We start from the raw sequence: 16,627 nt of genomic DNA, 5'->3' as shown, positions 1-16,627 counted from the left end.
TTACATTGCATCCAGTGAATAGTGGATGACAACTAAACCATTGAACATGTTTAATACTGGATGGTTAAATAAAACTTTAGCGGTAACAGTGAAACTTACAGTTGTTATCTTGCATACAACAACGGGTGGAGGTATAAAGTGAATAAATCAGCAAAAAATAGCATAACACAACATTCTCAAACCTATTTAACCCAATATAGGGTCACATGTATACAGTTGGCCTGTCTAATCCACAGGTTTGGCATCCACATTTTTGACGCAATATGGTTTTGAAACTCTTAAAAACAAATACAGAATATTCTCAAAAAAGAACATGTGAAATCCTTGTATGAAGCATTACCCGCTAAATACGCAGAAAAAAACACCATACACAGGCTCATGCTGCTGAGGCATGGCATACCCAAGATCTTGTGTTCACTTTTGTGCGCAGTCATCTTTATGTTTTTATATAAGTTCTGAGCATCAATGGTTTTTGCATTTCTGCAGGGGATCTTGTAACCATATATCTGCATATAAGGCAGGCCAACCTGTATATTTATTTATGTATTACTGATTTTAAAGATTGTATAACAAGTTAGTAATGCATAAAATACTACATTATATTCCATTCCAATTAGGATCATACCCTACACTCATCAGCACAGAAGAAAGAAAAAGAATTTATTTGAAGCAACTAAAAGGATAGCAATGGTTTAGCATGCTCAATTAATAAAGGTCAACCATAATAAATGCCTGCAATATTCTAAAAGAACTTTATAAAATTATCTTAACTTTTTGTAATTTTAAGTAAAATGGGGATATTCTTCTTCCATGTAAGGATTCTTCCTTCTTAGCAAGGTATGACTGTATGCTAGCAGTGTAATGTACCTTATAACAAAGTTGCTCACTATGTAGTAAATTCTCATCAGGTTTTACCCTAACAGACCTATTAGAGCAACAGGAATTATTTGAAACCCAAAACTATTTGAGATATGAGAAAATATTTTATTCCAAACAGGATTGAGCAAGAGGCATTCCCAGAACACACAGTGAAGCAGGTGCTTAACAACATCACTGACAATTAAGGTCTTCGCTTGGCTATATTTTGGATAGTGCGAGCACAGAAAGGTGTGTATGATGTACATGTCTTAATCACGTTCTATACAGATAAAGAATGCAATTTAAGTAAGAGTTTGTTTCATTCATTGCCTGTTTCTGACATTATCTAGTGGCGCATTCATTTTGAGTCAATCATAAGGCAATCATTTACAGATACTATCTTTAATTTTATCACAAACAGAACAGTTCATTTCTACAGCAGATAGTGAGGGAAGTTTAGGAAAGCCAGCAGATTCATGGAACGTTTTTATGCAACTCAGCAGTATATGTGTGTCATTCAATGTATGATGATATATTTTTTGGGTGTTGTTGATCCTGTATTACCCTCACTTTTATCGTACTATTGTACACATAACAAACTTGAAATACAGAAACTTGATAGTGGATTTTTATAAAGTTATCCAATTTGCATGTTGTAAAAATGTTTTGATAAAAGTTGTTCAAAAGATGCAAATATATGGTCAATACACAAATTCTACAGTTCCCAATACCAAGCACATTCTGTTTGTTAAATATTATGTACCTTGTGTAAATATATGTTTAAATTGTAAGACTGCAGTTAATAGTAACATCTCAGTCTTCAAATGTCTCCTGCCATCTGGCTGGATTTAAACATTGAAATACCCAATTGCCATGGCATTTTCTGTAAAATGTTTTTTTTGCAATATATCACAATACCGTAAAAGAGAATGAACTCAGTACCTCTGACTAAGTCCTTAGCTTCTTCAGAAACATTCTTCCATGCTTCCCCCTCCAATGAGAACTCTCCCTCTTTGATTTTGTGCATGACATCAGAAGCATATTCTGAAGTCATTCCTTTTTGGGAGCTTTGGAAAGGAACTTGCCCCGACAACATAGTATACTAAAAAAGAAAAGCAAAGAATAAATCTTTAATATCAGAAAATGACAACAGGTTATTTTAAAAATGATAGATATTACACTTTTCTTTCAAAATACATGTCAAACCTAAATCACCCATTTATCACTGAATCCCTGATGGCTGTGCCATCAGCATTGTTAAATGCTGAAATCATTTTTTTTTTTTTAAAGAATGTATTTTGAGGAAAATAAAACACCACTTAACATCTCTATACATGAACTATAAACTATAAACATGAACCTAAAATGTACTAAAGATTTACATTGGCAAGAATAAAGGATGGCCTGACTACACTTGAATGAAGGAAGAGTCATGAAATGTATTGCACTTGTTAGTCCCCATTAACTTTTATAAGAATAGAGTGCATATATATGGGATAACAAAGACAATTATTTGTTAGCCTGAATAATTCTTCTGATTTGTTAGCTTTAATAATTCTTCCCCCTTTACACCTGGAATCAACATGCATTTTTCGTAATCCTGCACCTGACCACAATAAAAAAAAAACAAGTGTAAATGCACTGATGATCTGATGTCTCAGACCAAATTTAAGGTGATAAGAAACAGATAGTAACTATCTCTCTATATATAAAAAAAAAATCCTGGAATGTAAAAAGCAAGGCAACGATACATGATCGTCTGAAAAGTTCTCGAAAGACCAGCGAGTCAAAAAAGACTGGCCACGGAGCGTCTCGCGGAGACCGTAAACATGACACTTGGTGCCAAGAGATTGTCCCAGGGCAGTCTCGCGGGGATGTGGAACATAAGATTCTTGCAAGACACGTCCTTCTTATCAATCAAGTCCACGGGCAGCCAGCAAAACATTCAGTCATGTAAAGTCACATGGCACACACAGAGCCTGTGCTCTCAGCAAAGCAGCGCGGAGAAAAGAGAGCCAAGGCGCGATACATATGCAGAGAAAGGTACAGAATATAAAAGCAGTAACAGTCGAAAGTATTGTAGCATCCCAGCCAAGCTGAAGCTTTTTCTGTTTTAAGTGACTATTAGGTCCGATCGAGGGAGGGCAGAGTGCAGCACGGCAGACTGATAGCGGGGTACTGATTGATGCGGTAAGGGGGAGGCGAGACCTGAGGGAGGAGGGGATGGAGAGGGTGGTAGAAAGTTGTGTTTGGGGTTACGCAGTCGGTGACTGTTAAAGTAGAACTTTTGTGACACTTTATTACGTCAGTCACTACAGTATCAAAAAAAAAAAAACAAAAGGAAATTAGTTTAAGTCAGAGAATTTCAAAAACGGGGATTAACTCACATGCATTTATTGGTTACTTTGCAAAAAAAATGATTAACTGCTGATGATGCAGATCGTTTTGTCTGTGCTGAAATTCCAAACAGAGAAACCTATCCTGAATTATGGTACAAAGTCATTAAACACGGACCTCATTTAAAAGATTCAGCATATTGGGAAACGAAAGATTCAAAATATTGTTTTTACAGAAGTTGTGAAATAACAGTGAAACTAATGAAATAGCAACAATTCAAAGAAAAAAAAATCTTACAAGTGTGTATCCGAAAACCAAACACAGGGGTTGGCAAGCGAAGCCCCCTAGTATTTAACAAAAACAGAAAGGCAAATGCATTTTTATTCATATAAAACAGTGTTATAAGCAAATCTGACTTGAACTTTACATAGGGATGGACACATCAGATTTCTGTCCAGATGCATTTTAGTGCCAGGTGTAAAAGTAATCAAGATATTGTTTCTACAGACAAAACTAATGTTAATGTCAGGAGTAAAGGGGGAAAATCAGGGGCAATATGGATTAAGATACTGCCAATAAAACATCTTTAAAGACAGTTAAGCACACATGCAATGTTGTATTTCCTTGATAGCTACCCCCTCCCCTTTTATTACAATCTTTGTTCACAGAGCTTAGAAATATTTTGCAAGATATTACATTTCAATCGGAAGGTGTTAGAGGAAGGCTTTCACTTTGCACACACACCTAATATTTTTTTTTCTGAATGACCTTGAATCAAGTAACAGGAGTAATAGTAGTAATGGTAGTACAAACCGGATTCCAAAAAAGTTGGGACACTAAAAAAATTGTGAATAAAAACTGAATGCAATGATGTGGAGATGGCAAATGTCAATATTTAATTTGTAATAGAACGTAGATGACAGATCAAACGTTTAATCCGAGTAAATGTATCATTTTAAAGGAAAAATATGTTGATTCAAAATTTCACGGTGTCAACAAATCCCAAAAAAGTTGGGACAAGTAGCAATAAGAGGCTGGAAAAAGTAAATTTGAGCATAACGAAGAGCTGGAAGACCAATAAACACTAATTAGGTCAATTGGCAACATGATTGGGTATAAAAAGAACTTCTCAGAGTGGCAGTGTCTCTCAGAAGCCAAGATGGGTAGAGGATCACCAATTCCCACAATGTTGCGCAGAAAGATAGTGGAGCAATATCAGAAAGGTGTTACCCAGTGAAAAATTGCAAAGACTTTGCATCTATCATCATCAACTGTGCATAACATCATCCGAAGATTCAGAGAATCTGGAACAATCTCTGTGCATAAGGGTCAAGGCCGTAAAACCATACTGGATGCCCGTGATCTCCGGGCCCTTAAACGACACTGCACCACAAACAGGAATGCTACTGTAAAGGAAATCACAGAATGGGCTCAGGAATACTTCCAGAAACCATTGTCAGTGAACACAATCCACCGTGCCATCCGCCGTTTTGCCAGCTGAAACTCTACAGTGCAAAGAAGAAGCCATTTCTAAGCAAGATCCACAAGCTCAGGCGTATTCACTGGGCCAGGGATCATTTAAAATGGAATGTGGCAAAATGGAAAACTGTTCTGTGGTCAGATGAGTCACGATTCGAAGTTATTTTTGGAAATCTGGGACGCCATGTCATCCGGACCAAAGAGGACAAGGACAACCCAAGTTGTTATCAACGCTCAGTTCAGAAGCCTGCATCTCTGATGGTATGGGGTTGCATGAGTGCGTGTGGCATGGGCAGCTTGCATGTCTGGAAAGGCACCATCAATGCAGAAAAATATATTCAGGTTCTAGAACAACATATGCTCCCATCCAGACGTCATCTCTTTCAGGGAAGACCCTGCATTTTTCAACAAGATAATGCCAGACCACATTCTGCATCAATCACAACATCATGGCTGCGTAGGAGAAGGATCCAGGTACTGAAATGGACAGTCTGCAGTCCAGATCTTTCACCTATAGAGAACATTTGGCGCATCATAAAGAGGAAGGTGCGACAAAGAAAGCCCAAGACGATTGAACAGTTAGAGGCCTGTATTAGACAAGAATGGGAGAGCATTGCTATTTCTAAACTTGAGAAACTGGTCTCCTCAGTCCCCAGACGTCTGTTGAGTGTTGTAAGAAGAAGGGGAGATGCCACACAGTGGTGAAAATGGCCTTGTCCCAACCTTTTTTGGGATTTGTTGACACCATGAAATTCTGAATCAACATATTTTTCCCTTAAAATGATACATTTTCTCAGTTTAAACTTTTGCTCCGTGATTTATGTTCTATTCTGAATAAAATATTAGAAGTTGGCACCTCCACATCATTGCATTCAGTTTTTATTCACGATTTGTATAGTGTCCCAACTTTTTTGGAATCCGGTTTGTAATTACTGGTTGAAGCTTCAATCACATCACAGTGTGGCAAAGGCCAGACAAGTAATGAAAATTTCAGTATAAGAGAGAAGGACCATCATGAAGCAAGGAAGCAAGCACGTATTCACCCCCTCTCTCTCTCTTTTTATAAAAATGTGTCATTAGTACAGTACCTATTATTATTATTGTTTCCAAATATAATTGATCAAAAAAAAAAAAATCACAAAATTATGCTAAATTTGAATTTATTCAAGAGACTTTAAGAATGAAAAAAGTTAAAAAGGATTATACGGAGACTATTGAGGCATGTTAATGCACCTGGTGACACTACTGTTTTATGTTCAGATCCTATTCTTAATGCTGGTTATATGGAATTTGCATGTTTTCTCTGTGTCAATGTGGGTTATTTTAAAAAAAAAAAAACATGCAGGTTACTTTGAATGGCCGTCTATGTATGGATATGCCTTGTGATAATGTAATGTCCAGGGTTAGTTGCTGATTTGCATCTGAGGCTGCTATGACAGGGTCTGGCTATCCATAATCCACTTGTGAAATAAAGTTGTTAAGAAAAATTAACAAATTAACGGATACTAGCAGTTCCAATGTAAATTTTAGATTTCCTACACAGAATGTTTTAACTCTTCAGCTCTTGTTTCTTCTTCCTTTTTTCCTACTTCTCTGTGAGGTTGACGTGCCTAGCAACTTTATCCAAACAGATCGGTCCTGCACTTTTCCAGTCAAACATTTTCCATTTGAATATTCTTTTACTTTATCCATCCCTCTCTGCTTCAGCCTCCCTTGCTTCAGGCTCCCCATGTACTTCCATTTCCATCACTCTTTTACCCACATATTCATTTGCTCTCCTCATGTCCATATTCTTCACGTAAAACAACGGCAGTCCACTATGCCAGAAGTTCCATCCATCCATCCATCCATTTTCTAACCCGCTGAATCCGAATACAGGGTCACGGGGGTCTGCTGGAGCCAATCCCAGCCAACACAGGGCACAAGGCAGGAACCAATCCTGGGCAGGGTGCCAACCCACCGCAGGACACACACAAACACACCCACACACCAAGGCCAATTTAGAATCGCCAATCCACCTAACCTGCATGTCTTTGGATTGTGGGAGGAAACCGGAGTGCCCGGAGGAAACCCACACAGACACGGGGAGAACATGCAAACTCCACGCAGGGAGGACCCGGGAAGCGAACCCGGTCTCCTAACTGCGAGGCAGCAGCGCTACCACTGCGCCACCGTGCCGCCCTTATGCCAGAAGTTGCATTATGTAAAGGTTTTTCATTCCAGAAAATAAATATTTCAATAAATGCAATTACAATTATGGACAATATTGTAATAAACTAATAGCTATTTACTTGTGTGCATGGTGTATTCTTAATACTGTAGTAATGCAGTTAAGCTATTTTCATATATAAAGACTGTAATTCTTTATATTGGCATCTTAGAATATTAAAATAATAGCCAAAAAGTGGAGAAAATTGCATCATGAAGAAGACGCAGCATTTTTATAAAGTTTACATACTTACATGTACAATAAATCAATCACTGAACAATGTTTCGTAGAAATATGTATACACATACGACTTACAGTATATTAGAAAACACTTAAGAATATAACAGGTGAAAGTAATGTCACTGTAAATGTATGTGGAAACACCTACCCAGATTTCAGATTAGCAAGAAAACGTCAGGAAGAAGTAATTGATAAAACCACTTAAGGATAAAAATAATAAAGTAAGCATGCAAATAAAAAGTAATTTTCTGAATACATAAAAGAATAAGTGGGTGTATGGTCTGGACTGCAAAAACTAGGAATGAAAAGATCCTTACTTAAAGATAAAGTACTTCTCCATGACTGCTATGCCAATACAGAGAATACCTGACATCATTATAATGTAACAGTCTGGCAGCCCCAAATGAAGCCACACTTCACTCTTTAATATACAGTGAAACAAGCCCAATGAAAACTTTACTGTATTCTAGCAATTCCTAAATCATATAAGGCAAAATATTCCTGTTGCAATGCACTTTATTTCCTACTGAGCTTCCAAATTTATCTCTTCAGACTAAAATGTTTATAACTGTCTTGGACTTCTAATTTAGGATACTACTTTTCTTGTAATTGTCAGGATTACCTCATTCAGTTTTGGGGTGGATTAAATTAAGTTTTACAGTTACCCTACAGTTTTTCTCAGTTTAATGAGATTAAATATTAAGAAATCTCATACGAAAATGAATTAACCTTATACAACAGAATTACAAGAACAAAAATTGACATTATTGAAGGCATAGCAAGGTTTTGCATCAATAATACTGTATATAGGTTACACTTCTAAGTTTATTCACATCCTTATGTAACACAAACAAATAATTACTGCACTAGAGACAAGAGAGCCACAAGAATGTGAGGTAGAAAAAAAACATGTTTGGAAAGGAATCAAGTGAGAAGACGAGTTAGAACAGGATGTAATGCAAAAGGGAGAGCAGCCAAGATGGAGGTGTTAGATGGCGATTTTATTATGGGAGTAAATAGAGTGGCTTGATGTGCAGCTAACGGAACAATGCTTATATATTAGTGTACTCTTTAAAAACTGGGTTCCCACCTACAGACTCCTACATCAAGGACTGAAGAAAATGAAAGAAACTTTAAATGCTCTCAATTTTCAGTATTTTTGAAATCATTTCTCTTCTGTGTTTTACTAAGTAAATAATTATGAGCACAAATTAATTTGTAAAATATCAAATGCCAGCATAAATGTTTCTGCAGCTCACGGGGGCACTGTCTATCTGTTGAAGCTTAATTAGAGAAAGCCAACATTCTTTGTTTCTGTATATCTACTGTCCCCTCTAGCTGCTTACTTATCAGATCACATTATTTTTCTAAAAGCTGGCGTGCACCAGGCTGACAAGATGACAGACATTTGTAGTACAGCAGCTTCTGGTAAGCTTTGAGATAAGATCATTTCAAATGTAAAGTTTACACATGAGCAATGTCTGTGGCTAATTGGTTTTGCTCATCCAGCATTTATAGTTGATCGGTAGTAATTTGCAAAAACTAGGCTCTGAGATATGCATCCACTAGATATTTTATGGATTTTCAATGCAGAAATGAGCATGTATTATATTGACCCTAGCACAAATTCTGCACCAAACAATGGTAGGGCATCAAACCCCGTTTTAAACAGGTTAAAAAAAAACATTTCTTCACTAGCTGCCCTACTTTATCCATTCATTTTAAAAGAAATACTAATGCAAGTAATATCTAAATTAACACAAAAAGTTATACCATTAAAGGCTTACTTCATACATCAATATGCTGAATAAATAATTTTACATTATTTTACAGAAACATAATAAAACAACCAATGTAAGGTATTTTTGTTAATACTATGACCAGTGGAACCAATTACGTTCACTAATCAATATCACTGAAGATGAAGGTAAACAGAACAAACCTTTTGGTTAGATGAAGTGTGAACAGTATGTGTAATCAACTGTTTGCAATGGAAAGATGGTTATGCTTTATTAATCAAAACTGTTTTGTTTTGTTTTACTTGATATCTTCTTCATATTATAATTGAAAGTTCACCAGCTTTTCTATTATTTCATTCAGATGAAAAATAAATAGCTCTTTGCATAATGGATAACTCCACTTCTAACATTTATTAAGAGCATATTACTTACTAGTATGACTCCAAGGCTCCAGAGATCACAGGCCTCATCATATCCACTTTCCCTGAACAGCTCGGGTGCAGCGTATTGTAGGGTGAAGCATGGAGTCTGCATTGGGGCATTGTCTGGGGGACGAAGTCTAGCAAAACCAAAATCTATCACCTTAATAGGGGCCTCTTCACTTACATCTGCAAACAGTAGGTTCTAGGTAAAAAAGAAATAAAGTGAGTAAACAAGTTCATTTAAACTACAACAGACAGCCCTTTAAGTAAGGCAGCTGCTAAGTGAAATATAACATACAAATATATCAAGCTTAGAAACAAACTTTGAAGCAATCAAAAAATGACAACATACAAAGCCAACAATACACGTGACAGATTCTTATTGAACAGCACAAAATGTAAAGTAAGGTATGTCCTACAGCAAAGAACACTTAAAATGCAGTTAAACATATAGAATGACGTTTGGATTCTTATATAATTGTAATGCATTAAAATGAACATTGATTACACGTCAAGTACTTTTGCTTTACCACATAAAATCTAAAGTAAATTTGACAGCACATATCAAAAGTACAATCAACAGTTTAGAAATGTCAGATTACAGGCACATCTTGTAAAAAACCTCTAAAATGGCATATAATATTGTAAAACACAAAGAAAAGGTTTCTAATATTAAGGTGCAAGGTTGAAATCTAAATTTGCCAAACACTTGCATTTCATAATTCTTTGACAAACCAATTTCAACTTCTTGTTTGATATTCACATAAAATATTCAACTGAAATATTTACCATGGCATTTCAAAACTCTCTTTGTTGATACACTTAAACAAGCAGTATCACATACCTTGTTGCTGTCTGTGTGTAGTTTCCATGCTCTCCTCATGTCTATATTATTTTTCTCTGGCTACTCTGGCTTTCCTGCCACATTCCAAACATGTGAATCTTAGGTTAAGTGCCGATTCTAAACTGCCATGTGTAAGGGTGAGGGTAAGAATGTGCCTGAATAGGTCTTACAATCAAATGATTCCCTGTCCAGAATGCTGTCTGGATAGGCTCTCACCCAACACAACACTGAATTGAGCAGATATGAGAATGTTATGTTAGTACTAAAGAAACCTATCTTTTGTATGTTTTTGAAGTAGGAACAAGACAGAATACATGTGTGTAAATGAGAGGGAGGTCAGTGGAACGAGGGAAGTGTGACTGTGGTGAGGTCTGTGGTAGGAGTGACAGATGCATTCAAGTTGGAGGTGGGATTACACCAGGGATCGACTCCGAGTCCTTTATAATTTGCAATGGTGGCGGACAGGTTGAGAGACGAGATTAGACAGGAGCCCCCGTGGACTATGTTGTTTGTGGATGACATGGTGATCTGTAACCTGCTGTAGAGTAGGGAGCAGGTTGAGGAGACCCTGGAAATGTGAAGATATGCTCTACAGAGGAGAGGAATGATGGTCAGTAGGAACAAGACATAATACATGTGTGTCAATGAGAGGGAGGTCAGTGGAATCGTGAGGATGCAAGGAGTAGAGCTGGCAAAGGTGGATGAGTTTAAATACCTGGGATCAACAGTACACAGTAATGGGGATTGTGGAAGAGAGGTGAAAAATAGAGTGCAGGCAGGGTTCAATTGGTGGAGAAGAGTGTAATTTGGGAGTAATTTGTAACAGACGGGTATCAGCAGGAGTGAAAGGGAAGGTCTACAGGACGGTAGTGAGACCAGCTATGTTATATGGGTTGGAAACGGTGGCACTGACCAGAACGCAGGAGACACAGCTGGAGGTGGCAGAGTTAAAGATGCTAAGATTTGCATTGGGTGTGACAAGGATGGATAGGATTAGAAATGAAACATTAGAGGGTTAGCTCAGATTGGATGGTTGGGAGACAAAGTCAGAGAGGTGTTGGTTTGGACATGTGCAGAGGAGAGATGCTGAGTTTACTGGGAGAAGGATGCTAAGGATAGAGAAAAAGAGGAAGGCCTAAAAGAAGGTTTATGGAAGTGGTGAGAGAAGACATGCAGGTGATGAGTGTAACAGAACAAGATGCAGAGGATAGGAAGATATGGAAGAAGATGATCCGCTGTGGCAACCCCTAACGGGGGCAGCCGAAAGAAGAAGACTTAATTTTTCTTCTTGGGCCAGGTCATTTATGCAAATTTGCATTCCTTTATATACAGAACACACACTGCCTTTACACTTACCCAGATTTTTATCCAACAAAAATTATAATGTCCAGGCACCATCTCTATAAAATCAGTCTTAGCTTCCCACTGGAAATCTCTTGACTGTCTTTCTCCTTCTCTCTGTAACATTCTGGGAATCCTTTATTTAATCTAGTCTTCTTAAAAGTTTAGTTATATGGATTGGTGTGGATCAACAGGTCATCATTTGACCACCAAAAAAAGTAAATAAACAAATATATATACTGCCATAATATTATAGTTCTACATACCTCTGGCTTGAGGTCTCTATGAACAACTCCAGCATCATGCATGAAACTGACTGCAGACACCAGCTTTCTCATGATCTGGCTGGCCTCTGCCTCACTGAAGTGCTTCTTTTTTTTAATTCGCTCCAAAAGCTCTCCTCCCTTTAGCAGCTCCATCACTAGGTAGACATGTAGCTAAGACAGAGAAAGAAAGACAGATTTGTAATTGCCACGTCACACTTTGTTAAGCTAAACACTTAGGAGTCAGCATGACAACTCTTTGTGAAAATGTTTTGCATTACTTATCAACAATAATTGTATTTCCCCCATTCTAGCTTGTATTCTTATTATATAGGCACACGTAAATATTAAACTAGACATTGGCACCCGTCAATTAAAACTAAGAGAGCACTGAATCAGGGTTCTGCTGCAGTATTGTTTTCTCTCAGTGTTAAATGGGGAAAATACAGTATTGTAAAATCTACATGCTACACCAAATAAATATTCTTCCATCTCACTTTTGTAATAAAGCTATACAGCATCTATATTTCTTCTTTGTGACTGAAAAGTGAATGAGTTTATTTATTGAATTGTTAGCAGCATTAACATAGCAATGACCTTAGTGGCTAATATGTCTACTTCATTAATTAAATGGGTTGGACATATTTCTTTTGCTACAATCCTCTTTGTCTGCAGAGATGAAAAGGTGGTGGAGCAAAGACAACAAAGTGAATATGGGAGTAAAAATATGAGCTTTGTAAGACTTCAGCTTTTATATTACTATTCCCCATTGCTGAAAATTAAGTGTGTAGCTATATATTATCAGTTAGTGTTGAACATCTGTAAGCATCCTGCTAGACTTTATACATTTTATTTAATTTTTAACATATCTAGGCATTGGTCTGACACACTAAGAAAATGGATAGACAGATGGAAGTAGAAAAATATAAATTTGATTCATAGTACTGAACCATCCATTTCAAACAGTGATTAAACTGAGATTCAATCTCTACAATATTTACATTCCTATATAACACCGAAAATGTATGCCATCACAGTCCTATCTGAAATACATTTGGCATATACTTGGAAAGTGACCCAATTTTCATAATTTTGCCTCTATATGCCACCACAATGGATTTAAAATTAAGCAATCATTATGTTATTGAAGGGTAGACTTTCGGCTTTAATTTAAGGGGTTTACCAAAAATATTCCATGAGCCATTTAGCAATGACAGACATGTTTCTGCATAGCCAAAATTATGAAACTATCCAAATATGTATGGACCTGACTTTATATCAGTTGTAAAGATCTATTAACATGGCAACATCTAGGAATATTACCAGTAAAACACAGAAAAAAAATGACCAAGGTGCTGCCGTATTTTTATTTTTGATACCTCCACAGGAAAAAGTGAAGAAAACATTATGTAGGGTTTATTGCTCTTTAACAGACTGTACAGGTAGTCCCCAGGTTACGGACATCCGACCTACGACTTACGAACGGGGCCGCAGCTGCGATGCCGCTCCGTCATCTTCAGCCTGGGAACGCAGCAAGCAGTGGCTGGACAGAGGCTGGAGGGGGGCGATTTCGCTGCTCACACACTGGAGTGTTCCTCGGGTGGCTCCCAGCGGCAAGCGGTGACCCGTGGTCCACAGTCACCGGGGCCACAACTATCGCTCGTGTGCAGGACGGAGGCTTGATGGGGCGGTTCGCTGTCCGCCCACTATGCCGCCGCAGCTACTGTTCCTGATTAGACGCAGGCTGGATGGAGCAGAGGGGGGCGTTTCACTGCCCGCCCATCACACATGGCTGCCCCGTTCGTTCTCGGTGGGCGGCTGGAAATGCTGCAAGCGGTGACCCGGTTGTGGCTGAACGGGGAGTAGCATTGTAGTGCACCTTGGATGGCTGCCTGTTGAATGTTGGCGGTGGTGGGCAATTCACTACCTGCTTTTGGCCGCACAATGCTCATTCTTGGTGGGCGGACACTGCAGGCAGCATACTGTAGTAACTGCCCCTCGCCACCCCATTCATTCTCAATAGCAGGGCTGCTTGTACTGTTACGCACATAGCAGGAAGTTGTCTATTTGTCTCTTATCAGTACATCAGACATGTTGACAATAGGTGCTTTCCTGCTGTGATAGAGGGTACAGTGCTGTGCAGAAGAGCTAATTTTACCCTTTTGTCTTCACCCTTCAAGAATGTCACTGAAACACAAATCTGATGTAAGTGCTGGTGATACAGTAAAGAAGAGAAAAAACATCACCATTGAAAATAAAGTAGAAATAATTAAAAGGTCAGAGAGGTGAAACTCCATCATTAAATGGCAGAGAACTTGGTCACAGTCGGTCAACAATAGCATTTATTAAAATAATGTACCTGTTCTGACTTACATACAAATTCAACTTAAGTACAAACCTACAGTCCCTATCTCGTACTTAACCTGGGGACTGCCTGTATTCTGCTTTTGTATCCACAATTTATACATTTGTTTAAAATCCAATCTGAATCCTGGAAGGAAGTCCTTAAAGAATCATGCGTTTCCCTGTGGTATAGCAGGTCCGTAGCTCAGACAAAAAGTGGCCGTTTTTTAATAAATAAATAAATAAATAATTGGCTGGCTTATTCTCTGTGGGTGTGTGCACTTACATAGCTGTGGGGAGTTGGTGGAGAAATTGGGGCAAGATGCACCTGTACATGAACGTGAGGTCTGTCTCAATTGCTTCATCAGATTCCTGCAGTGTGCGTTTGAGATGCTGCACCCACAGAGGCTTATACTGTAAGAACGCACCGGCACAAGAAAGGAAAAAAAGAAAAAAGGGGAAAAAAGGCAGATTGGAAAGAGGGAGATTGATAGAAACGGAAATGAAAGGAGAGTAAATGACAGAGAAAAGGCAGGAGTGAGGGAGAGAGCCGGTGCAAGTGAGTGGATGAAAGGCAGAGAAGGCAAACAGCCAGGAGGAAGTCCATCGGAGCATGTGAACAGTGCTGGGGAGCTGTTGGCCTCTCCAGCCGAGTGACCTGGGAGCTGGAGTGGCAGATGTGTTGCTGAAGTGTAACGACATGCCGGAGAGACACAGCGCAGCTGCAGGGTAGTGAAAGGCTGAGATAGGCGACCTGCGGGTGGTGCCATGGTACCACAGGGGCGTGAGCCTTGTAGCGGGAGTCGGAGGCTTGATGGGGTGCCCCGCCAGGAGCCAGAGATGGCTACAGGGTCCCAAGCCTAGGATCAGCAATGAAGGTGTCTCCTTGTTGCATGTACCTGCTCTGGGTTAACCAAAAGAGATATACATTTTTAAGGGAAGGCACCAAGGCTCATGCTTTTAAGGACAGCTTCCTGCACTATGTTTTTAACTTAATTTTATTTATTTATTTAATGGATTATGTACTTTCTTTTTATGGATTTATTTATTTATCTAAGCACTGCACTTTTTGAACACTCTTTGTTTGGACTTGTTTTACTAAAAGCACTGAGTAGTTTACACCTTCCCCTTGCTTTCTGCAAGTGTCCTTATTAGCTGGCTCATCCCTCAGAAACGTTATTAGCAGGGGCGGGTTGAAGAGGCTCCTGGTAGCACCCGGTAGCGTGGAGCAGACCTGTACCGTCACACTCCCTCCCTTGTTGTTGACATGCAAATCCAAAAAGACAATACTGATTTTGTACTATTAACTCAAGCATTTATATAATTATATTTTGATCTTCTACATTTGACAAACTAGTCTACGTACTTGGGTGACATGGTATCGTAGTGGTTAATATTGCTGCCTTACAGATCCAACATCCTGCCTTTGATTGCAATGTCCACTTGCTGCCTGTATGGAACTTGCACATTCTCCTTCTGTGTGCACTGGTTTATGTACTACAGTTTGGATTAATTGGCAAATCGAAACCAGCCCCTTGGGGGTGTATAGGTGGGCCCTGCTTTGGGCTCTTCTCAATTGGTCTGAGACTGGATTTAGAAGGTTTAAGAATGTGAGTTGTAGCCCAGAGGATGACAACCTTTTTTAAAATTTGGTATCAGTCCACAACATGATGGATGACAGTAATAAATCTGATAAAAAAACAAAACAAACACTAAATTATCTCAGTTTAACCCACATACTACATTCCAATAAAAATGGGTAAACCCAGATGTACACATTTTTGATTGACATTAAAAGTACAGAAATTGAAAATTATACATAATAACTATTCATGCACCAATATGCAAAAATTACAAATGTTAAAAATAATACCCATCCTAAAAAACGACAAAGATAAAAAAAATCAGGGATATTCTGTGGGTACCTGATCTTGGTAGACATCATAAAGCTTGACAATGTTGGGATGTGCTTCACACTGCTTCAAAGCTGCAATCTCCCTCTGAATATTTGCCTCCATCCTAAACAAATGTAAATATTCCTTATCAGCAAGCAAAAAAAAAAAAAGAAAAAAACCAACAACAAGCAGAAACCTTCCACTGTACCTTAGAAGAATTTTGGAACAAAGCTGAATATAAACAGGAATCTAATAGGCAGAAATACAGTATCAGTGCTTATCAAAACATTTAGTCTGCCACCATAATTTAAAAAGATGAAACACACCAGATGAATCTGGTGGATCAATAAGGCCATATTTGTACTTGATGCATTTTAATCCCCAGGTTGTAACACATTTAATAGCATACGAAGTAAGTGGCACAAAAGCAATTGTAAAACTGTCATTAATATCTGCTCATAATTACATGCATATGTTTTTTATGATTCAGAAATAGACCATTAGGAAATTTACAAGCATTTATTTGAAGGTAAATAATGGTAATCAAGGACAAACTCTCAGTTTTTTGATACTGTAAAAAGATATCCCAAAATGATTGACACCTACATTTTATTTTTCAGTTAGTGTTTTTTAATTTAATATTAAGGATAAAGAAAA

At 38.2% G+C, this 16,627-nt stretch overlaps 1 protein-coding gene across 2 annotated transcripts in view; it reads right to left on the bottom strand.

The window, feature by feature from the left end:
* rps6ka4 (ribosomal protein S6 kinase, polypeptide 4) overlaps positions 1 to 16,627 on the bottom strand; it is a 135,026-nt gene that overhangs the window by 30,024 nt on the left and 88,375 nt on the right. For both annotated transcript variants that reach the window (XR_005635592.1, XM_039769370.1), the window contains exons 12-15: positions 16,001 to 16,094; positions 11,736 to 11,906; positions 9,295 to 9,486; positions 1,801 to 1,960 (exon numbers count right to left, since the gene is read on the bottom strand). Coding sequence is in view for 1 of the 2 variants with exons in the window: in XM_039769370.1 (XP_039625304.1) it covers positions 1,801 to 1,960; positions 9,295 to 9,486; positions 11,736 to 11,906; positions 16,001 to 16,094 (617 nt within the window). In the remaining variant the exon portion in view is untranslated. The remainder of the gene's footprint in view (positions 1 to 1,800; positions 1,961 to 9,294; positions 9,487 to 11,735; positions 11,907 to 16,000; positions 16,095 to 16,627) is intronic.

This window comes from Polypterus senegalus, chromosome 11 (genome assembly GCF_016835505.1).
Source record: "Polypterus senegalus isolate Bchr_013 chromosome 11, ASM1683550v1, whole genome shotgun sequence".
Lineage (NCBI taxonomy): Eukaryota > Metazoa > Chordata > Cladistia > Polypteriformes > Polypteridae > Polypterus > Polypterus senegalus.
This window is presented reverse-complemented; position numbering and strand designations above follow the sequence as displayed.